At 43.2% G+C, this 24,472-nt stretch overlaps 1 protein-coding gene across 1 annotated transcript; it reads left to right on the forward strand.

Moving 5' to 3' along the window:
• Window positions 1–1,515: 1,515 nt before the first annotated feature.
• Window positions 1,516–24,177, forward strand: LOC115122301 (single-minded homolog 1-A-like). Its single transcript, XM_065005994.1, has 11 exons — window positions 1,516–2,104; window positions 7,757–7,860; window positions 8,693–8,782; window positions 8,916–9,024; window positions 9,137–9,222; window positions 9,561–9,760; window positions 10,004–10,110; window positions 12,554–12,701; window positions 20,210–20,375; window positions 20,622–21,048; window positions 21,385–24,177. Exons 1-11 carry the CDS (start codon window positions 1,930–1,932, stop codon window positions 22,137–22,139), a joined length of 2,367 nt encoding a protein of 788 aa, XP_064862066.1. The 5' UTR covers window positions 1,516–1,929; the 3' UTR covers window positions 22,140–24,177.
• Window positions 24,178–24,472: the final 295 nt, after the last annotated feature.

Consider the following 24,472-nt stretch of genomic DNA (forward strand, 5'->3'; position numbering starts at 1 on the left):
CTTTTTCGTAGCAGGTAAGGAGACCGGGGTTGGGGTTAGGGGTAAGCAAAAATACCCTTCTAACCTCTTACAAAAATTGCTAGGTATCGAAATGGCGTGAAAAATGTCCCGTCGACATATAATCTAGGCCTATCTTTCATATATTCCTCATTTTCAATAAAGAATCACTTCAATATTGCAACATTTTCAATTTTATTCAATATCACTAACGTACATTATTAATCTGTTTTGCGTAAATGTACCCTATAGGCCCTAGACATCCAGCGTTTCCATATCAGCCATCTCGTTTGGCAGTTTATCAACTGCATCAATTGAATAAACTCCGCGGTGTGGCACTGGTCTATCAACATACATCAGGTTATGTTATGGAATTGAAGTCCATCTATAGTGCATGGGTCATCTAACCTGCTATCCCCGAGTTATTACATTGAAAAACATTTTGCATACCTACATTTTTGAACGACTTGACATTTTGAAATTGTACTATAACCGTGTTTATACTTTTTGGTTATTAACCTACTATGTTATTCCTCCATAGCCCTAAACGTAGCCTATATTTCCTTTTTAGGACTATGAAATATGAAAGCTTTATTTTTAATCTGGAGAATCAGACGATGACAAACGACTAGCCCTATATGCTAAACTTGGTTCACACAGAAATAAAAACAATATCTAAAACAATGTATCGCTATAAAAATATATATATATAAACGTATAAGCCTATATAATAAACGAATAACATTAGCCGTATGACTCTCTATAATGTCCCAGGATGATTTCAACAAGGCTAGAGGTGAGGATCTATACGAGCAAATCCCGGATTCACATCGAGCATTGACACGTTTATAATAATAATGCCCAATAGGGAAATGGAACAGACTACTTACTGCCCAATGAGGGACAGGCTGGCTGGTAGAAACGCGGGGGTGGGCTGTTCTCAGATTCTACAGGAGAAATAGGGAGATCGTGTTAAAAACAGAGGAGGGTTTGAAAAACTACTTTTGATACACTCGCAACCCTAAAGTAGAGATGATGGAAGTCTAGTGTGCCTCTGCTGTCGTAGTTGAAGTTCTACTGAGGATTGTTGGGGAAACTAGGACATGAGAACAGAAGTGAGAAGAGGTAACATTGCTGCGGACTTCTGGAAAAAAAAGTTGAGTTTGGTTGTATCGACGCTCCGAGGTAGGTTGATAATCTAGCATGTTTCCAATACTGTATCTGATACTGCCTTTAAACCAAGATACAGTCATTAAGGACCACTAAAATGAGATTGTGCGTATTGGCACTCTGTCTCTAGGCTAATTACTCAAGTTTAGTAAACCAACCTAATTGGTGTGTAATGCGCATTGCAATCAATGGTCACCACAAGTGTGATGTTCACGTTTTACATCTGGTGCAATTGAACGTGTGCAAATTACAATTTTACATCAGTAGGCCTATGCCTACTTGAACAGTATTAGGTTAATAGTGTTAATGTATTCGCGCATATTATTATGATTTTTTTCAGAGGGACATGATGCCTTCGGAAACGGTGTGAAGGACCTGAACAACTCAAAGAGATGTTGGGCCCAAGCGGACGTCATGTACAGTGAATCTGACGCTATGGGCGATTACTCCTCATAATAAACAGGATACTCAGATCCTTCTTCGCCAGCTTAATCTATCCTGGAAGTAACATGGGAATGTTCATATTGTATTTCTGGATTTAGTCAGGAAGGAGAACCGAGCAGCTACGGTGTTATCTTGACCCACCACACAAGGTATCCGCGCCAGAGAAATACAGTTCGTGCTTTTGAAGAGCCAGCGCATTAAACAGAATGCATGTGTGTCAAAGCAGTACAATGATCTAGAATTGAGATCTGTATATTGACTGACTTTTATTGTTTGGTGAAATCACGCCCAGGTCGTGGAAAATCGAATTATTCGAAAATGAAAGAAAAATCGAAAAATGCTGCCCGGACTCGACGGGAAAAGGAAAATAGTGAATTCTATGAGCTGGCCAAGTTGTTGCCTTTACCTTCTGCCATCACGTCTCAGCTTGATAAAGCTTCAATTATTCGACTCACAACAAGTTACTTGAAAATGAGAATTGTTTTTCCTGAAGGTAAGGTTATTATATTATTATATTAAATGTATATTATGATGATTATTATTAGGCTCTTATAACAACCAACGTTTATATTGATGTTATCATAAGTGTTATTGGTGTGTTCAATATTCTATTTGTGTCACAGATATGCTTTTAGTTTTTTGTTTTGATGCTAGATATTCATGTTCTTATGCAAGGATAATAATTAAAATAATAATTCCAAATGTTGCCACATATTATCAAATGACTTTGCCTTATCTATACACTGATATGCATGTGTTATATTATAATGATGTCTTATAATGATGAATCATGTCATGTTATTAACGTTTTAATTCCGCTCTCATTCTGCAAAACGCCTGTGCTGCCACTTCTCCTCATTTACACGAATCATTGGGGAATCAATAAGACTACAGTAATTATTGTGTTTACCTATGGGAGAGGTGTAGGCCTACATGAATCTAAATTAAGCTATATGTTGCACAACATAACTCGTTAGGCCCAATTAAATGTCATTCAATAATCTCGCCACTGTTGCACGTGAAGGGAATACTGTTATTTACCTGTTATTTCCCATACTGATATATGGAATAGTTGGTTATATTAGTTGGTTATATATAGTCAAATATAGGCAATCGGAGAGATGGTCAAAATGCCATACGACTTAAGGTAACTTTTGTAGGACTTTCGAATTATGGCCATGAAATTGTGTCAATATTATTAACTAGGACTAAGAAATGTTTTTCATTGGAATTTATTCAATCCGAATCTACCCTAATGTTTTTCCAAAACAAAGTTGATTTATGCCTAAGTAGCCTAAAGATGGCAACTTTATGCACACAATGTCCTGTGAAATAAGTAGTGCGCGCGCATAAATGGACCGTTGTACACACCTCTTTGTCTGTGAAGAATACACTGTGCGTGTCTTTTTACATTTATACACGTGTAGTCCCCTTTCAGAGTCAGGCGACCATGATGCCCCTGGAAGACGATTAGCCGTCATTTGCCACCTTCTCCCCGCGGTCTCAACGGGCCCCTGTTCTGCGTGACCGCTACAGAGCCGCGCCAATTAGCGTCACCCGAGCGACTAGCGGTCTGAGCCTTACGAACATATGGGGGGGCCTTGTGACACTGAGGCAAAGAAGAGAAGCGACTTCTCAAGAATGACTTCTCAAGCTTAGGCTCTTAAGACACACACACAACAACAAAAACGCACGAGAGTATATGGATTGTAGATTTTGCTTAAGATCGATTCCCCCTATGTGTCGAATGTTGTTTTTAGGCCTATAGGCCTAACCTATGTATGACGTTGCAGGTGATCAACGATTCATCGCATGCACGGGCGTCTATGGCGTACCCGTAGATATTAGCCTATCAATTTTTATTTTTTATTTTTTTATCTTTATTTAACCAGGCAAGTCAGTTAGGAACAAATTCTTATTTTCAATGACGGCCTAGGAACAGCGGGTTAACTGCCTGTTCAGGGGCAGAACGACAGATTTGTACCTTGTCAGCTCGGGGGTTTGAACTTGCAACCTTCCGGTTACTAGTCCAACGCTCTAACCACTGCCCTGCCGCCCCAATGATGTTAATGCAGTCAGTATAAGAAGTGGAACACTGCAGGTAATAGGCCTACTAAACATATGTCATCTAAAGTCTAATTGACTAATTCTATAAGCACACGCGATTGGTTGTTTTGACGTTGTTGTGACAAGTGTCATATATTGTCTATTGTTAATTGGATCTTCATCAGTGTTTTACTGAGTTGTCCAAGGTCCACATATCTGATTTACACTATAAACCTACTTTGTATTGGGGGATTCCTCCTGTACTAAAAACAAAAAAATACCATGATTTTGGGGATTTTCACGAAATTGAATCCATAGAAGGGTCCTTTGGAGGAAGAATTGTTGACATGTTTGTATCTTAAAGGATAATTGAGAAATAAAGACTTGAAATTCGAATATTTGTGACATTGTTGTCTTACCCTTTAATACTCTATAATGTTTCATCTGTAGGTGCTGCAAAACAAAAATTGGTTTCACATGAAGCTTTACTGCTTGCTCTGTGATATTAGGAGTATTTTGATTTCAATAAAAAAATTCTTACATTAATTTATAACAATTGAAAAATTGGATTTGGCTATTTTTTTTCAATATAGGCCTATGGTTTAACATAATATAGGTCTACCTACTCTACAGGCATATCAAAGTTTCAGAGTGGGATCTCTGCTAGTTTTAAATTTATGGACCATTTTATACAGAGAAATTGACGAAGTAGGCAATGTAACCAATCACAACCCTCCTTTAACTTGCATCATTGCTCATCCTGCAAATCACGCACAGAGGGCGACCATTTTGAATCCATTTTCACATTCACTCATTGATAATACTTGCAAATTGGATCATTACTCTAAAAGTAGCAGAGATCCCACTCTGGAAATTTGATAGCCTGTAGAGTATATTATGTTCAGCAATATAGAGAGAAATTAGCCAAATCCAAAATGGTAGCCTATATTTTCAATGTTCATGTTTTATACTTTTCAATATTATATATTTATGTCATACATTTTTAGAAGAAAAATATAGCTTATATCACCGAGCAAGCGGTAAATATTCATGTGACACCAATCTTTTATTTGTAGCCCCTACAGATGAAACATTATGGCGTCTTAAAGGAGGCCTGGGTAAAGCGAAAATGCCATATATTCCAACTTCAATGAATTATTTCTCAATCATACAAATGTAAAATATATGTCAACAATCCTTTCTCCAAAGAACCCTGCTTTCGATTACATCTAGTGATAATCACCTAAATCAGGCCACTCCAATCTGTCCCCTATACATTTCAAATTGATGAGCCATGATAACCATAGAAGTTAAATTGGTACAGCATTCACAGGTGCAACAAATATAGCCTCTTACAAGGCACTCCTCAAAATATGTTAATGAGCCAGAAACAACAATAAGCCTACCATGCACCCACTAGTGGTGAAAAGGTTTTTGGCGCTCCAAAGATACGTTTATTTATTTTTTACTGTTGATAATACCTCAAATGTGCGTTTTGCGTTACAGTGTAGGCTATAGGCTATCATAGGCTATCAATTGAACCTTCTTATAGATAGGCCCGCCTATTATTTAATATTAATAAAAGACGAGTGTAGAAAAAAATGTAAACCAGAAATAGTCTATCTAGCGTTAGTAGCCTATGTACACCCATTCTCACCAGAAGCTCATTTCAGTCACCGTTTGTCTGTGTGAATGGAATGATGAGGAAATTATGACAGGACTATGCTTAATTCGTTTTTTATCACCGTTCCAGGATTTTATTAGGCTACAGCTCACTGTTTCCACACTTGATAAGGAAACAAAGCATGCGGTCGTTTTCCCAACACTAGCATATGGTAAAATAAACTGATGAATAATTTAAGCTACAGTCTCACAGGGAGGGGGGATAGTGACTGTATGGGGGAATCTTCTGTATACTCAGTTTAGGAGGGTCCTGTCACTGATGCGTTTTACGATCCGTTTTGGGAGCCATGTGCTTACCTCATTAAATAGCCTCTGCTGTTTTAAAAGGCTGTCCAAACACACACACTGCTGCAAAGCAAATCGCATTGAAGCACATAACACAATGTCGAATTAGGCCCGGAAAGTGACCGCGTTTATTGCAAAGAAAATGTTCTGAGTATTCGCCAGTAAAATATTATATGACAATGTACAGAGGTGAGAGTGTTTTATGGCCGTTATTGACAGCTAGCGGCCAATAACCTTTGCTCCACCCTATGTTGTCCCACCGTGTTGAATTCCAAGTCACATCAGAGAGAGAGCGGGAGAGACGTGTTGATGCGTTTGTTTTGCTGAAGTCTTCCGCCGCTGTTAGATCAATCGAAAGCACAAACAGACATACAATGCGTATTTGGGCCACCTCACATTTTATTTGGTTCAACAAAATGTTTCGACAATAGAACCATAACAGCAAACAATGTGTCTGGCTTGTCAGGAGTTGCTGACGCAAATATGCAATATTAGAATCATAATTCCAATATAGGACATTATTAGGCCTATCCCATCTCTTGGAAGGATTTTTAAGCTTTTTATATTCTTATACGTCGTTGAAACCTGCACAATTAATGGAATACGATATATTTGTGTGTAGGCCTTCAAAACGTATTATGCTTCTTTTAAGAGCTGAGGCCCGTGTAAATAATGATCTAAATATGTTGTGGACCCGCACGTGAGCAAAATAACAAATTGAGCTCAGAGAAACTGGGAGCTTTTCCAACTGCAATTTTATATGAGACGAATACAATTTTCTAACCCTGCATGCGAGCAATAGAACACTCTTTCAGGACAGGGCTCTCCAGACTAATCTTTGAGTCGTCGCTAACGCCTCTTTTGTTTGAAATGTAGGCCTACTTTTGTTCAGCTTGGACCACTTCATGTCGCAGGAGTATCTTTAGATCCTATTTCTGAATGTAATGCCCAATTTAGTGATTATCATAAGCGCGCGTTGATGTCGAAGAGAGCCTAATTCCCTGCGGTAGGTCAAGTGCGAGAACCTAAAGGCCCGAGCTCGAGCTTCCGCACAGATTACCACGGCGCGGAGAGGAACATACAGTCCTAGCTGTGGGGTGGGACTAGTTACCACAGCCTATTTGTGCAATTTTATTTTCAATTGATTTTAAATCTAACCCTAATCTTAACCACACTGCTAACCTTATGCCTAACCCTAACCTTAAATTAAGACAAAAAAAAAAAATGTCATACATTTTTACAATATAGCAAATTTTGACTTTGTGGCTTTGGTACATAGTGGAAACCCACCTATGGCCCTGCTTGATTGCAATTACCTTAAAACGTGACGGATTGACACACAAACCCCCCCCCAACAAGCTTCTTCTACACGTTACGTTATCACCAGCAGGTCTATCGGTGATGGTCATTCATTAGAATGATATGACATGCTAAAAGTTAAGAGATTTAGATTATGATGCTGAATGGTCCAGCTCCTGTAGTGAAGAGGCTGCATATTTTAGTTGTGGTTAAGGAGTTATTTGTTTGTTTCCGTTGTGTAAACGTGAAGTGCATTTTTGGTTAATATTAAAATGCGAAATGTTTCTGTCTTTGTTGTGATCTTTGCACTGGCGCGTGTTTGTTTTCGTATGGAATTTGCATTTCAATCGGGATTGCGCGGTGGTTTACCGGGGACACCAACTCTTATTTGCTTTATCGAGTTTAGTTGGTTCCTTCGGGTGTGCGGTGGAGGAGATTTGCACGTCCAATGTCTTGCCAACCTGTTTACAGTCCATTCATTGCGAAAATATTTTCGTTCGCTGTGAATTCAGGTGTGCTCAATTGAACGAATAATATTAGGTTTTTAAATATAGACCCAAACATTATATTTATTTCAAGTGTGAATATTATTATGATATTGTCATTTGATTTTAACGCTGATAGACATATTATTACATTTACACAATTACGTGGAAAATGTCTGCATCTCAAAGGCATCCTCTCTATAAGGATATTGGGCCTATGTACGATTATTATTGTCATGTTTGGTTATTATTATGATGAGTATTATTATGTCGCTTTAATTATAACTTATGTACATTCATTCTAAAATACTCACTGATATTAACTTATTTTACTATGTGTGTTGCAGGGCTGGGAGAGTCCTGGGGCCACGTGAGTCGGACCAGATCTCTGGATAATGTTGGGCGAGAGCTGGGATCACATCTGTTACAGGTGGGATCACATATCCTACAGGTGCAGACTTATTTGAATTATGAACGCCATTTTTATCTTTGCAATATAATAGAAATGTTTTTTTTTTATGTCGAATGGAAAACTTGTTTTTAATATTGTGAATTCTGTATGGATTATTTATTTTTTATTGTATTATTATTATTATCATTATTATTATTATCATTATCTCACGTGACAGCAGCAGTTGTCGCCCGTTATCCATGTTTTAAAAGGAGAGTGATTTTCTTCCTCACAACGCCTCCTGCTGCTCTCATTCTTGTGGATATAAATCTGGAAATATCTTCAACGCATTCATAGTCACGCGCTGCGCCTCTCTTCTCTCCTCCAAGCGTCTCTAGTTACAAGGGTTCGTTCCTACATGATCGTAACAACACTAAATGCAACACAGCAAGAGCACCATGGCCTAGTATAGTCGAAGTGCTAGACTATAATAATGATCATAATGATCATAATGATCATAATGATATTAAGTATGCAGACATTATTAGTGTTTTTCTATTGATAAGTTCAATATAATTAATCATTTCAATATAAATAATTTGGATACATGAAGTAAATTGTGTTGTTATTATTATTCTTATGCTAATTGGCAACAACCTTTTTGATACAGTCAACCAATAAAAAACACTATGCTACGATGCTGTCATAGACGTGTATCCGATATTTTCCTTATTTTGCATTGACAACAGATTGATTGATTATTAATATGATACATTAAATGATCTAATAACCTGTATAGTAACATTAATATGTAGGCCTAGCTAGGCAAAAGTCTACGCACATTTTGTCCACTTTGGACCTAATTAATATGTACATTACATTTATTTTTCAGACGTTGGATGGGTTCATTTTTGTGGTTGCTCCGGACGGGAAAATAATGTACATATCTGAAACAGCATCGGTCCATTTGGGCTTATCACAGGTACGCTGCTACTGATTGCTTTATTTTGCATTCGATTTAAATCGATCATTGTGCTTTGTGCTACGGTAGACATAGCCTATAGTCCTATGTTTTACGTTCCTTGAAAACAATGACTAAACGTATATTTTAACAGGTAGAGCTGACGGGAAATAGTATTTACGAGTACATCCACCCCGCTGACCACGACGAAATGACAGCCGTGCTGACAGCTCACCAACCCTGCCACTCGCACTTTCTCCAAGGTATGGTAGCCTGTGTGTGCTATAGTGACTGAATGAGCACTGAATCATGTGTCGTGGTATTTACATTATATGGTCGGTCGTCTTTGATTGCGTTTTCTCTCTGTCTTTGAAGAATATGAAATGGAACGTTCATTCTTTTTGAGAATGAAATGCGTCCTCGCGAAAAGAAATGCTGGTCTGACATGTGGTGGATACAAGGTAAGCCTGTTGGTGCCATCTTTCTCTATATCGAAGTTTTTAGATTTTATAGTCAGTCATTCCAGTTTGTACTGCTTGTGTGACCGAATTCTTGATAGTTTGCACATCATCTTTATAAATTAAGCCTATATTTTCAACTTTTCTTGCAAACTGTAGTTGGTTTTTGAAAAATCCATCAAACTGTAGTTTTAGCCCTGCTAGAAACTCCCCATTGCCATGCAGTCCATAATAACACAAATCTCTTGCAATATCTCTAAACTGGTTGAATACATATTTCCATATGTGTATTCTTATGTATTGTAGGCCTACATGCATATTTGTGTGTACAATTCTGTCAGGTGATCCACTGCAGCGGGTACCTAAAGATCCGTCAGTACAGCCTGGACATGTCCCCATATGATGGCTGCTATCAGAACGTGGGCTTGGTGGCGGTGGGCCACTCTCTACCTCCTAGCGCTGTCACTGAAATCAAACTACACAGCAACATGTTCATGTTCAGAGCCAGCCTGGATATGAAGCTCATCTTCCTCGACTCCAGGTAAATAGAGTATTTAATGCCACTCACACACTGGAGAAGCTTAGTGGTCCCAAATACTTAAGGCTCCACTTGAAGCAACTTCTAACGGCATTGTAGAGCATTCATAACGTCTTCATAAACACTACATAGATGCATGAGTAGTCATACACATCTGAAATAATGAGGAAGATGCGGAAATTGGGTACATTCTGTATGCACATGTATCAGTAATTCTGAGTGTATTTAATATTGTCTGTGTCCCAGGGTAGCTGAGCTGACAGGCTATGAGCCCCAGGATCTTATAGAGAAGACGCTCTATCACCATGTCCATAGCTGTGACTCCTTCCACCTGAGATGTGCACACCACTTGTGTGAGTTAGGTTTGTTTTGCTCTCCTACAGTTACTATCTCCCAGTCCTCAGAACTAGTATTTTCTATCTGTGATATTTTAACAGTGTAGTGGCAATAGTAATACAATAGACAAAACTAACACCACTGTCTGTGCTGAATGTTATACACATATCTAATGTGCTTACAGTGCATTCGGAAAGTATTCACACCCCTGACTTTTCCCCCTCATCAAACTACACACAATACCCCATAATGACAATGCAAAACAAGGTTTTTAGACATTTGCAAATGTATTAAAAATAAAAAAAAACTGATATCATATTTATGTAAGTATTCAGATCCTTTACTCAGTACTTTGTTGCAGCACTTTTGGCAGCGATTACAGCCTCAAGTCTTCTGGGGTATGACGTTACCAGCTTGGCATACCTTTATTTGTGGAGTTTCTCCCTTTCTTCTCTGCAGTTCCTCTCAAGCTCTGTCAGGTTGGATGAGGAGCGTTGCTGCACAGATATTTTCAGGCCTCTCCAGAGATGTTCGATCGGGTTCAAGTCCGGGTTCTGGCTGGGTCACTCAAGGACATTCAGAGACATGTCCCGAAGCCACTCCTGCGTTGTCTTGGCTGTGTGCTTAGGGTCGTTGTCCTGTTGGAAGGTGAACCTTCACCCCAGTCTGAAGTCCTGAGTGATCTGGAGCAGGTTTTCATCAAGGATCTCTCTGTACTTTGCTCCATTCATCTTTCCCTCAATTCTGACTAGTCTCCCAGTCCCTGCCCCTGAAAAACATCCCCACAGCATGATGCTTTCACCACCATGTTTCACCTTAGGTATGGTGCCAGGTTTCCTACAGACATGACACTTGGCATTCAGGCCAAAGAGTTCAATCTTGGTTTCATCAGACCAGAGAATCTTATTTCTCATAGTCTGAGAGTCTTTAGGTGTCTTTTGCCAAACTCTAAGTGGGCTGTCATGTGCCTTTGACTGAGTAGTGGCTTCTGTCGGGTCACTCTACCATAAAGGCTTGGTTGGTGGAGTGCTGCAGAGATGGTTGTCCTTCTGGAAGGATCTCCCATCTCCACAGAGAAACTCTGGAGCTCTGTCAGAGTGACCATCGGGTTCTTGGTCACCTCCCTGACCAAGGCCCTTTTCCCCCGATTGCTCAGTTTTTCCCGGGCGGCCAGCTCAGAAAGAGTCTTGGTGGTTCCAAACTTCTTCCATTTAAGAATGATGGAGGCCACTCTGTTCTTGTGGACCTTCAATGCTGCTACTGTGGGACTTTATATAGACAGGTGTGTGCCTTTCCAAATCATGTCCAATCAGTTGAATTTACCACAAGTGGACTCCAATCAAGTTGTATAACGAGCAGCCTGGTGACCTAGATGCCAGAGCGGGAGCAAAGGGTCTGAATTCTTATGTAAATAAGGTATTTCTCTTTCTTATTTTGAATACATTCGCCCCCAAAAATATCTAAAAACCTGTTTTCACTTTGTCATTTTTGGGTATTGTGATTTTTATTTTATTTAATCAATTTTAGAATAAGGATGTAACGTAACAAAATGTAAAAAAACGTTGAGGGGTCTGAATACTTACAGGATGCACTGTAATTGTACTTTAATAATAGCTTACATCACCTGAAACAAAGTGCCTGTATTGCTTTATGAACTATCTGATTGATATTATGGTTTCACGTCGCCAGAGTCTAAATTATTATCTGACAAATAAAATATATGTATTTTTAATTATGTTTTATCAGTTGTAATATATTTTGTGTATATGACAGCGTAATTATAATAACCTGTTCTACTTTGAACAACATCCATGTTGCACTACAATCATACGTTATGTTATACATGACCACTAATTAATGCTTCATTATTTTGAACAATGATATAAACAAGAATTTCAGTTTCCCTCTAACTCTCTCTCCCCATCTCTTTGTCTCTGTCTCCCACTATTTGTCTCTCTCTCTTTGTATCTGTGTCTCTTTCTCACTCTCTCCCCCTCTCTTTGTCTCTGTCTCCCTGTCTTTGTCTCTGTGTCTCTGTCTCTCTCTACCCTTCTCTTTGTATCTGTCTCCTTCTCTTTGTCTCTGTCTCTCTATCTCTCTCTCCCCCTCTCTTTGCCTCTGTCTCCCTCTCTTTGTCTCTGTGTCTCCCTCTCTTTGTCTCTGTCTCTCTCCCTCTCTTTGTCTATGTGTCTCCCTCTCTTTGTCCCTGTGTCTCCCTCTCTTTGTCTCTGTATCTCCCTCTCCTTGTGTCTCTGTGTCTCTGTGTCTCTGTGTCTCTGTGTCTCTGTGTCTCTGTTTCTCTGTGTCTCTTTGTCTCTTTGTCTCTGTCTGTCTGTCTGTCTGTCTGTCTGTCTGTCTGTCTGTCTGTCTGTCTGTCTGTCTGTCTGTCTGTCTGTCTGTCTGTCTGTCTGTCTGTCTGTCTGTCTGTCTGTCTGTCTGTCTGTCTGTCTGTCTCCCCAGTGCTGGTGAAAGGTCAAGTGACCACTAAGTACTATAGGTTCCTGGCTAAGCAGGGTGGCTGGGTTTGGGTCCAGAGCTATGCCACCATCGTACACAACAGCCGTTCCTCCAGACCCCACTGTATCGTCAGTGTCAACTACGTCCTCACGTAGGTACCTCAGCAAAACCCCAGAGGACAACACATGAAAGCCATTGTACAACAGTTATTTCTTATGTGATCCTTGGTGGATGACATACAGGACCAACACTACATCAGTGGGTCATAATATGTGTGCTAGTCCCACAGTGTGTATAGCCTACCCCTTTTGGTTTGTCTGTACAACACCAATACGTCTGTAGTACTGTCAGTGGAAAGAATGGTGCTGTAGGTCAAGGGTGTCTGGTGTTTCTTCAGTGGATGGTTATATCTTCTATCGGGAGGCATGGCACCGCAGAGAGACATCAGCAGTCACATCTGTCCTTGATTGGTTTGGTCTGATGTGATACCTGGCTCTGGGAGGGTCAGGCCAGGCTTGAGCCTGTTCAGATTTTTACACAGCACCACACGCACACTCAGACTTCTTTGTAGCTCAGCTTAGCTGTCGTTTCCCTCTCTGATAAGATAATGAGTATTATCGAGGTTTACACAAGCCATCACTGCAAAGCAATTAACGAGAGGTTAATAAGAAATATATTTATTTTGAGGTTAATAAGAAACATGACACGTTTTTTTGTTCATTTGCTTAATAAATGACTTAAGGGTAGTGGATGAGGTGTTTGTTGAAGCTAAGTTTTGACAGGATTGTAAAAAGGACTTTTTATGTGTTAAGCTCATTTATAGTGGAACGAAATGGTGTATTTTCGTCTCATCAAAGCCTGTCGACTGTGTTTTTTGTTGTTCTGTAGATGTTAGGATGAAATGTTCTGTTAGATTTCTCTGTCTAATAGGGGGAGAGTTTACAGTAGCTGACAGGAAGGATGCAGCGTTCTATCACTGTTTTCAATTAGAATCATATTTTCTTCAAAAACTGAAAGTTGTTTACGGTCGCTTTCTTCTGCTGTAGAATAGTTATTGTGTAGTAGTGTGGATGTCTGTGTGTAGAATAGTTATTGTGTAGTAGTGTGGATGTCTGTGTGTAGAATAGTTATTGTGTAGTAGTGTGGATGTCTGTGTGTAGAATAGTTATTGTGTAGTAGTGTGGATGTCTGTGTGTAGAATAGTTATTGTGTAGTAGTGTGGATGTCTGTGTGTAGAATAGTTATTGTGTAGTAGTGTGGATGTCTGTGTGTAGAATAGTTATTGTGTAGTAGTGTGGATGTCTGTGTGTAGAATAGTTATTGTGTAGTAGTGTGGATGTCTGTGTGTAGAATAGTTATTGTGTAGTAGTGTGGATGTCTGTGTGTAGAATAGTTATTGTGTAGTAGTGTGGATGTCTGTGTGTAGAATAGTTATTGTGTAGTAGTGTGGATGTCTGTGTGTAGAATAGTTATTGTGTAGTAGTGTGGATGTCTGTGTGTAGAATAGTTATTGTGTAGTAGTGTGGATGTCTGTGTGTAGAATAGTTATTGTGTAGTAGTGTGGGTGTCTGTGTGTAGAATAGTTATTGTGTAGTAGTGTGGGTGTCTGTGTGTAGAATAGTTATTGTGTAGTAGTGTGGATGTCTGTGTGTAGAATAGTTATTGTGTAGTAGTGTGGATGTCTGTGTCTAGATTAGTTATTGTGTTGAGTAGCGTGGGTGTCTGTGTGTAGTATAGTTATTGTGCTGAGTAGCGTGGGTGTCTGTGTGTAGTATAGTTATTGTGCTGAGTAGCGTGGGTGTCTGTGTGTAGAGGTCATTGAGTTGTCAGGTTTACAAAATCTTATTAATGTCTATGGACTTGGCTGTTACCTTTGGAACCCTCACCCAGGAAGGGAAAGTCAGTTGGCAAGGTGTCTGTGGAATGAACAACATGTCCATCTGTCTGTCTGCAGACTGTGTCAACTGTCTCAGTCAGGCATGGGTCAGTCAGGCAGGGTTCACAGTCAGGCAGGGTTCACAGTCAGGCAGGGTTCACAGTCAGGCAGGGTTCACAGTCAGGCATGGTTCACAGTCAGGCAGGGTTCACAGTCAGGCAGGGTTCACAGTCAGGCATGGGTCAGTCAGGCAGGGTTCACAGTCAGGCATGGTTCACAGTCAGGCATGGGTCAGTCAGGCAGGGTTCACAGTCAGGCAGGGTTCACAGTCAGGCATGGTTCACAGTCAGGCATAGGTCAGTCAGGCATGGTTCACAGTCAGGCAGGGTTCACAGTCAGGCATGGTTCACAGTCAGGCATGGGTCAGTCAGGCAGGGTTCACAGTCAGGCAGGGTTCACAGTCAGGCATGGTTCACAGTCAGGCATGGGTCAGTCAGGCAGGGTTCACAGTCAGGCAGGGTTCACAGTCAGGCATGGGTCAGTCAGGCAGGGTTCACAGTCAGGCAGGGTTCACAGTCAGGCATGGTTCACAGTCAGGCAGGGTTCACAGTCAGGCAGGGTTCACAGGCAGGGTTCACAGTCAGGCAGGGTTCACAGTCAGGCAGGGTTCACAGTCAGGCATGGTTCACAGTCAGGCATGGGTCAGTCAGGCAGGGTTCACAGTCAGGCAGGGTTCACAGTCAGGCATGGGTCAGTCAGGCAGGGTTCACAGTCAGGCAGGGTTCACAGTCAGGCATGGTTCACAGTCAGGCAGGGTTCACAGTCAGGCAGGGTTCACAGTCAGGCAGGGTTCACAGTCAGGCATGGTTCACAGTCAGGCATGGGTCAGTCAGGCAGGGTTCACAGTCAGGCAGGGTTCACAGTCAGGCATGGTTCACAGTCAGGCAGGGTTCACAGTCAGGCAGGGTTCACAGGCAGGGTTCACAGTCAGGCAGGGTTCACAGTCAGGCAGGGTTCACAGTCAGGCAGGGTTCACAGTCAGGCATGGTTCACAGTCAGGCATGGGTCAGTCAGGCAGGGTTCACAGTCAGGCAGGGTTCACAGTCAGGCATGGGTCAGTCAGGCAGGGTTCACAGTCAGGCAGGGTTCATGGTTCACAGTCAGGCATGGTTCACAGTCAGGCAGGGTTCACAGTCAGGCAGGGTTCACAGTCAGGCATGGTTCACAGTCAGGCATGGGTCAGTCAGGCAGGGTTCACAGTCAGGCAGGGTTCACAGTCAGGCATGGGTCAGTCAGGCAGGGTTCACAGTCAGGCAGGGTTCACAGTCAGGCATGGTTCACAGTCAGGCAGGGTTCACAGTCAGGCAGGGTTCACAGTCAGGCAGGGTTCACAGTCAGGCATGGGTCAGTCAGGCAGGGTTCACAGTCAGGCAGGGTTCACAGTCAGGCATGGTTCACAGTCAGGCAGGGTTCACAGTCAGGCATGGGTCAGTCAGGCAGGGTTCACAGTCAGGCAGGGTTCACAGTCAGGCATGGTTCACAGTCAGGCATGGGTCAGTCAGGCATGGTTCACAGTCAGGCAGGGTTCACAGTCAGGCATGGTTCACAGTCAGGCATGGGTCAGTCAGGCAGGGTTCACAGTCAGGCAGGGTTCACAGTCAGGCATGGTTCACAGTCAGGCATGGGTCAGTCAGGCAGGGTTCACAGTCAGGCAGGGTTCACAGTCAGGCATGGGTCAGTCAGGCAGGGTTCACAGTCAGGCAGGGTTCACAGTCAGGCATGGTTCACAGTCAGGCAGGGTTCACAGTCAGGCAGGGTTCACAGGCAGGGTTCACAGTCAGGCAGGGTTCACAGTCAGGCAGGGTTCACAGTCAGGCAGGGTTCACAGTCAGGCATGGTTCACAGTCAGGCATGGGTCAGTCAGGCAGGGTTCACAGTCAGGCAGGGTTCACAGTCAGGCATGGGTCAGTCAGGCAGGGTTCACAGTCAGGCAGGGTTCACAGTCAGGCATGGTTCACAGTCAGGCAGGGTTCACAGTCAGGCAGGGTTCACAGTCAGGCAGGGTTCACAGTCAGGCAGGGTTCACAGTCAGGCATGGTTCACAGTCAGGCATGGGTCAGTCAGGCAGGGTTCACAGTCAGGCAGGGTTCACAGTCAGGCATGGGTCAGTCAGGCAGGGTTCACAGTCAGGCAGGGTTCACAGTCAGGCATGGTTCACAGTCAGGCAGGGTTCACAGTCAGGCAGGGTTCACAGTCAGGCAGGGTTCACAGTCAGGCATGGGTCAGTCAGGCAGGGTTCACAGTCAGGCAGGGTTCACAGTCAGGCATGGTTCACAGTCAGGCAGGGTTCACAGTCAGGCAGGGTTCACAGTCAGGCAGGGTTCACAGTCAGGCAGGGTTCACAAAGTCTTTTTTTTTCTTCCTTATAGTTTTAATTTGTTTGGTTGATTCAACCTGGCCTGAGGTGTCAGATAGAAGTGGTTTCACTGTTGGCACTATTCCATTGTCTCTATTGGCCTTGGCAAACCTCAATCCAGTCAAGCTTAAGTATTAGAAATAAAACGAATACAGTTTGAACCCAGATCTGGTGGACTGTCTTTCTCAGTCAGTGGTATTGAGCTAAGTGTGGGCCTCCATCGTGCATGAGCACTGATAAACAACACAATTTGCTTCAACCCAGTTTTCCACTGGAAAAGTCACCATAACGTTCAAACCTCTTTTCACTCGCCATGCGCAAACAGTCCAGATATATATATATATGTATATATATATATATAGTCTGAGTCAAGCTCTATTGGTTCTGTGTGTTAGTATTGGCTCAGTACAGATGTAGAATCGTAATTTGATCACCTTGTTGCAGGAGAACTTTCCTACAATGCAGGAAATGTATAACTTGTCATGCAATTGAGGTTTAAAAGGGCATCTGAAGTTTGTAATTTCCACTTAGAAATCTTATAATTATATTCCACATAATAATTCACATTTCCTGTTTCTGCAGAATTATTTTCCTGCTGTTGCAGGAAAACTGGCTCAAATTAAGATCCTACATCTGTAACATCTGTAACCTTCCGGTTAGGTCTTTGGAAACGGTGCCACTGCCTTCTAGGATGGGACATTTAGCCTATTTCCTGGTGTGCTGCTGTGTGTAACGTGTATTGCTGCAGATGTAAAAGTGTTTCAGTAAATGAATTAAAACACTCCATTAACCAGAGGAGGCAGAAGAGGCTTCTCCGTACAGAGCAGAGAAGAAGGAAATGACTCGACATGCACAGCCGCAGACTACCCCCTCCCCAAATCCATAACGGTGTTTATGAGGTTTTAATTGATAGGCCATAAAGATGAGGAGTGTTTATGGCTGCCAGCTTGGTGAGAGAGTAGGGAGTTTAATGTTTGGATGGAGATTTCTCATTCCCCCCATGTGATCTTTTTATTTTTTTAACAATTGTTTTATTTTTATTGAATCACATACTGGACAGTCAATTAGTACCGTCTTGTGATCTTGTTGAGATGTTTTATCGTGTGAGACATTAAGCTGTAATGAGACAATGTGCAAACGTGTTTTTTTGCCTCAACGTATCTGGGAGAATAGCATCAGTCAGTCAGTGAATTCATTGTAACTCAATACAGAGAGAGAGATAACAATACAATGTCATCCACTGAGTGTTCCTGTCCTGTCTGAGGCTAAATAATAATGATAATAATGAGTTCATTGTTTCCCCTAAGTTTCTGAGAGAGGGGCATGGGATTTAGTCAGTTCATCAGAGAACTATCACAGCCCCTTTCTCACTGTTGTTATCAGAGGCAGTGGTGGGTGATTCACACAGTAGCAGGTAGAGGTGTACTAGTCTACACTGATTAACACACAGCTAGTAGGGAACACAGGAGTTCACCTCTGGTTGAACTGCCTCTATGTGTACTAGTACTGATAACCTATCTGCCTCGTCCTATTGGCTAGTACTGATGACCCTTCCACCTTCCATTCCTTCCTATTGACCAGAGCCTGTCACTGTGATCCCTGACCTTTCTTAGGCAATACTCTGTGTTTACAGAGAGACATGGACACTTTATCACATAAAGGAGTTGGTGTGTGTGTCATGGACTGAAATGCGTGACCTGACCTGATCCTATGAGAATACTATTCTTTATGTTTTTAATGGTGTTTGTATGGAACGTGTACTTCTTGATTGTGATTGTGTGTGATTTAGAAATCAAAGATTGTGTGTGTGTGTGTGTGTGTGTGTGTGTGTGTGTGTGTGTGTGTGTGTGTGTGTGTGTGTGTGTGTGTGTGTGTGTGTGTGTGTGTGTGTGTGTGTGTGTGTGTGCGAGTGTGCGAGTGTGCGAGTGCATGTGCATGTGCATCTACCTGTAAATGTCTCTGTGTGCGAGTGAGCATGTGCACATGCTTGGGCTGTGTGTGTTTGTTTATGTGTGTGTGTGTGGAGGATGGATCAGTGTTTGGCCAGAGTAAACCATGTCCAGATTTTTCCATCCATCTTCTCCAACTTGATTCATCATAGTGAACAGAATCCATACGGGGAGGAAATCGGCCCTGGCATTTCTAACACACTGGCCCATTTTCTTCCTTGAGGCCCCTACACCTGCCCATTTTCCCCCTTGATGGCACATTATTAGCCAGATAATGCTTATGTACCAGCCCATCTGGCATTTGCCTGAAATGCCAGCTGGCCAGTCCACCCCTGCTTAACAGAGAAATCAATTCCCATTTCAAAGTACTGTCTCCTGGCATGGTGTTCCTGTGGGCTTGGTTTAGCCCGTGGGCTTGGTTTAGCCCGTGGGCTTGGTTTAGCCCGTGGGCTTGGTTTAGCCCGTGGGCTTGGTTTAGCCTGTGGGCTTGGTTTAGCCCGTGGGCTTGGTTTAGCCTGTGGGCTTGGTTTAGCCCTTAATCGCATGTGTATTTGAACGGACAGCCTCCCCTCTGTTGTATGTTTGTTAAAGGCCTTGTTACAATCCTGATGGAGAAACAAGTCCTTCCAAAAGCCTCTCTACCCCGCTCTCTCACTCACTCACTCACTCATTCACTCACTCACTCACTCACTCACTCACTCACTCACTCACTCACTCACTCACTCACTCACTCACTCACTCACTCACTCACTCACTCACTCACTCACTCACTCACTCACTCACTCACTCACTCTTTCCATGTCTCTCCCCTGCCTCAGTATGAACCCACAGCCCAGACATCCTCTCTCTGGGGTCAGTCTGCTGTCTGTGCCCCTCTACGAGCTTTGACACACACACACACACACACACACACACACACACACACACACACACACACACACACACACACACACACACACACACACACACACACACACACACACACACACACACACACACACACACACACACACACACACCATGCTTTAATTACCAGACAGATGTTATTGGGTACATGCACACTGAGAGTGAAAAAAATGAAATACCCAGGTAGACAAGCCACACTTGGATAAACAGTCGTAACATTGGAGCTGCCTTGTCTTGTTTAATGATGGTCTTTATGTAATCCTAACACAGTTAAATCAGGAATATATCTGTGTATCTACATCAGGGCTCTCTAACCCTGTTCCTGGAGAGCTATCATCCTGTAGGTTTTCACTCCAACCCTAATCTAGCACTCTTGATTGATAAGCTGAACCAGGTTAGTTACAGCTGGGGTTGGAGAGAAAACCTACAGGAAGGTAGCTCTCCAGGAACAGGGTTGGACACCTATGATCTACATGATCTACAGTACATACTGTATGTGTATGTTTCTGCAGGGATACTGAGTATAAAGGACTCCAGCTGTCTCTGGACCAGGTGACAGACACCAAGCCCTCCGTCCCCTTCAGCAGTGCTCCCACCAGCCTCACTGAGAACCGCAGAGCACCCAAGAGCAGAGTGTCCCGAGCCAAGGCCAAGGCTCGACTCTCCCCCTACACCCAGGTGAGGCTCTATAGGAATATAAAGCACTGGTCCTGTACACATCCTAAACAGAGGCAACTCTCTCTATTTGAGCCAGGATACTGCATGATCTATCAGTGATGGGAGGTGGTTTATACCTGATGTATCACTTCTTGATTACCTAGGTAATGACTCATATTTCTCCTCTCTCTCACCCTGTCTCTCTCCCTCTCTCTCGTGCTCTCTCCCTCTCTCTCGCACACTCTCACTTTCTCTCTGTCTCTGCAGTACGCTAGTTTCCAGGCCGAGCGTTCAGAGTCGGACCAGGATAGCCCTTGGGCAGGATCTCCCCTCACAGACTCCGCTTCCCCTCAGCTGCTGGAGCAGGGGGAGGGGCTTGGCACCTCCTGTGCCTACAGGCAGTTCTCCGAGCCACGTCCCCTCTGCTACAGCCTCCCAATCACTGAGGAGCAACACCACCACCACACCCCCAGCGACAGCCACTCCCACCTCGACACACACGGCCACAAGCAGACGTGCGAGCGGGGCCGCTGTGAGGCAGGGAGGTACTTCCTGGGTGCTCCCCAGGGTGGGAGAGAGGCGTGGTGGGGAGCTGCCCGCTCTGTGCTGCCCCTGACCAAGACCTCGTCCCTGGAGAATGGAGAGGGATATGAGAGCAGCGTGCCCCACATCACCTCCATCCACAGTCTGCATAGTAAGTCCCTATCCCTGGCCCTTTAGCTTGTATTACTGTAGGAGGCTGGAGATGGGTGAACTCCACTGTTGCAGGCTCAAACAAACACAGATTTGATTCGGGTTGGTACAAAAACCTGCTCACACTTCAGATCTCCCACCTCTGCTTTATTTAACCTTTATTTAACCAGGAAAAAATCTTGTGGTTATAACCTCTTTGCAATGGTGACATGGAAGAGGTCAGCAGGAAAATACAGGTTAGTTTTAACACGTAAGATAACATGCTGCTAACTCTGCTTAGCCCTGGATATAGCTTCCTGTTGGCTCTAAGATCAGTGTCCTGTCCCTCCCTCTACAGACCGTGGCCAATGGGACCAGGACAGTGTGGTCAGCTCGCCAGACGGGGGCTCCGCCAGCGACTCTGGCGACCGTTACCACGCAGACTACTTCCGGGCCAGCCCCCAGGAGCCGAGCAAGATCGAGACCCTGATCCGAGCCACGCAGCAGATGATCAAGGAGGAGGAGAATCGTCTGCAGCACCGCAGCAAGCTCCACCCAGGACCTGACACTCCTCTAGGGCCTGCCAACGGCCTCCCGAAGGGCCCCGGCCCCTGCTTCACCACCGACTACCCCCAGGGGGTGCTACAGAGTGTGTTGTGCCGTGGCCTGGGTCAACTGGGTCAGGTGATCAGCCCCGGATCAAGCCCTGCCCCTCTCTCCAGGCTCAGCAGCCCAGGGTCTGACCACTACCTCCCCAAGCCCAAAAACTACCTCCAGCAGGCAGGACAGTCAGACCTGTCCCCTCTCTCCCAGCCCCTCCACCACCAGCTTGGCCGTCCAGGCCCCTGCACATCCTCCTCCCCTACCCCTGCCCCGGCCCTCTACCCTTCCCACCCCCAAACCCAAATGGGGAGGCCTTATCTGGACAAGCAAGCTGCTACCTACTCCCTGACGGGCTACGCTCTGGAGCACCTGTATGACCCCGAGAGCCTCAGGGACTTCTGTTCCTCCGCTGGCTCCACCCACTACGACGTGACTTCACACCTGCGCATGCAGGCAGAGCAGGGGCCGGGACACAAGGGGACCTCCGTCATCATCACCAACAGCAGCTAACGCCTGCTTGTCCAATAACACTAAAGTCTAAAATGTCAGCCTATTCCCTACATAGGGTGCCATTTCCTGCACGCTACTTTTGACCAAAGCCTGCATAGGGCTCTGGACAAAAGTAATGCACTACATAGGGAATAGGCTGACATTTCGGGTGCTCACTAAAACACATGAAGAAGAAACTGTAGATCCATGGAATCTCCATGCTATAGCCCAGCTTCAACTGCCTCATCTGCATTTTAGCCAGCAAAAATACTTTTTTCCTATCCTACTTCTTGTGTTTCCTTTTCTTTGAGTTTTTACAGAGCTACGTTATTCCATTTGCACTGTCAGAAATGGAGTTTCATTGTGGGAACCTCATCCCTAGGGTTGAAGATAGGGTTGTGGATATGTTTTGAGTTAACCGGGAAGGGTTCAACGTTAGTGCACTTTTTAGTGTTGGTGGTCAGAATCCCCTTATCACAGCACAACTCTAGAGTTAAAGTCAACTAGACCTGGTTAAATTGATATATTTTTTGTCCGTGCTACAGACGGCTATATCTGTCTGCTAATACAGGACTAGTAAAGGCCCAGGGCAGTACTTTTGTGATAATAATTCAGGGGGTACTGCAGCACCCTCAGCACCCATACTTCCAGTAGCTATAATTAAAGGTGTGCAGTATAGAGATGAAGCAAAAATGACACGAAAACAATTCACAGACATCAATGATTATGCAAATTCATTCTATCTATGTTCTCCCCAGTAGGTAAGCTATGGATTAAGGGAAGTGTACCCACACTTTCAGAGAAAGCAAAAAGGGGATTTAAGGGATACATGCAAGAGATGGTACGTATGCCTACATTTACATTGAGACATACAGCAGTTCACCTGCACTGTCAGGAAGCAAGCTTTACTTGGGCTAAATGTCTTGTTGGTGTGTATAACAACATTTATTAGTGATTTGGTCTGTCACCTCAGTGAGGATAACAACATTATATACAACCTCTAATGAACAACCTTATTGAGGTGTGATTACTGAGAGGCTAAGGGTCAATATGATGACGTGGATTGTCTTATTAGCCAGGTGTAGTGGTAAACGCTGAGGGGGAATTTAGCATGCTTACAAGGTAAACACTGAGGTGGGAGTTAACATGCTAACAAAGCTGATGTGGGAGTTAGCATGTTAAAAAAGCTGATGTGGGAGTTAGCATGCTAACAAGGAAGAGGTGAGAGTAAGCATGCTATCTCGGCTGACTCGAGAGTTAGCATGCTAACTCGGCTGACGTGAGAGTTAGCATGCTAACACGGCTGACATGAGAATTAGCATGCTAACAAGGCTGACGTGAAAGCTAGCATGCTAACATGGCTGAGGTGGGAGTTAGCATACTTATAAGGTTGAGCATGTGTGTATCTCCGAAGCATGTCGTGTTAAATTGTCAACAAGGGTAAACAAGGGGAAAGAGATGCTCATTGTTTATTGAACATTTGATGAGATGAAGGAAAAATCAAGAGAGGTGAAATGAAGAGGTTGTGTCTGCTGTGGTTGATTGACTAGTACAGTGTTTAGGAGAGCGGTTAGGACACTTTCTGTCTAATACTACAGAATGATGCCGTGGCACCGCTTGCTTGTACCAACATGACGTTAGTTATTAGTACCATAATAATGAGTTATATGACAATTCATGAGATGTTTTCACAAAGTCATGATACATGCAGCAATATGCAATCCAACCAGTTGGGTATTCGTTTAGACAGCCTAAATCATCATAACATCTGATCATGCTAATGCTTGCATTACCTTTCACTAACGCTTGTGACAACCTTCATATCATGTTTATTATACTGTTTTGTAGGCAGTGTGACACATTTCAAACGTTCCCTTGGATTCTATTGTAAATGTGGTTACCATATCTCTTATATTTATACGTTTGGATTTGTTAGTTTTCTGAATTGTGCTTCTCCAAAGTTATTTATGATGTAAATATGCTCAGAAAAAGACACCACTTTGAAGCACAGGGGAAAAGTTGTATTTATTTAGTGAATGTTTATTTAGGATTTTGAAGTATAGTTGCAATCAAAACAGTGTTGCTTGCATATGAGTGTGTTTTGATTTAAACCAATTCTATGAAAAAATTCAATAAACAGAACACTTTTTGCAAAGAACAAAAGACTCATAATTGACGGAGATTTATATTGTAGGCTACTGTAAGCATTTGAGTGTAAATGCAATAATTAACTTATATTGGCTATAGATGTTGATAAAACATATAAGAAAAAAAATCTATTAGACAACATGAAACTGTATATTTACTGTTACAATTACCCATAAAAATAAAAGTATTGCATTCTGACTAGCTAA

This window comes from Oncorhynchus nerka, linkage group LG3, assembly GCF_034236695.1.
Source record: "Oncorhynchus nerka isolate Pitt River linkage group LG3, Oner_Uvic_2.0, whole genome shotgun sequence".
NCBI classification, from domain to species: Eukaryota; Metazoa; Chordata; class Actinopteri; order Salmoniformes; family Salmonidae; genus Oncorhynchus; species Oncorhynchus nerka.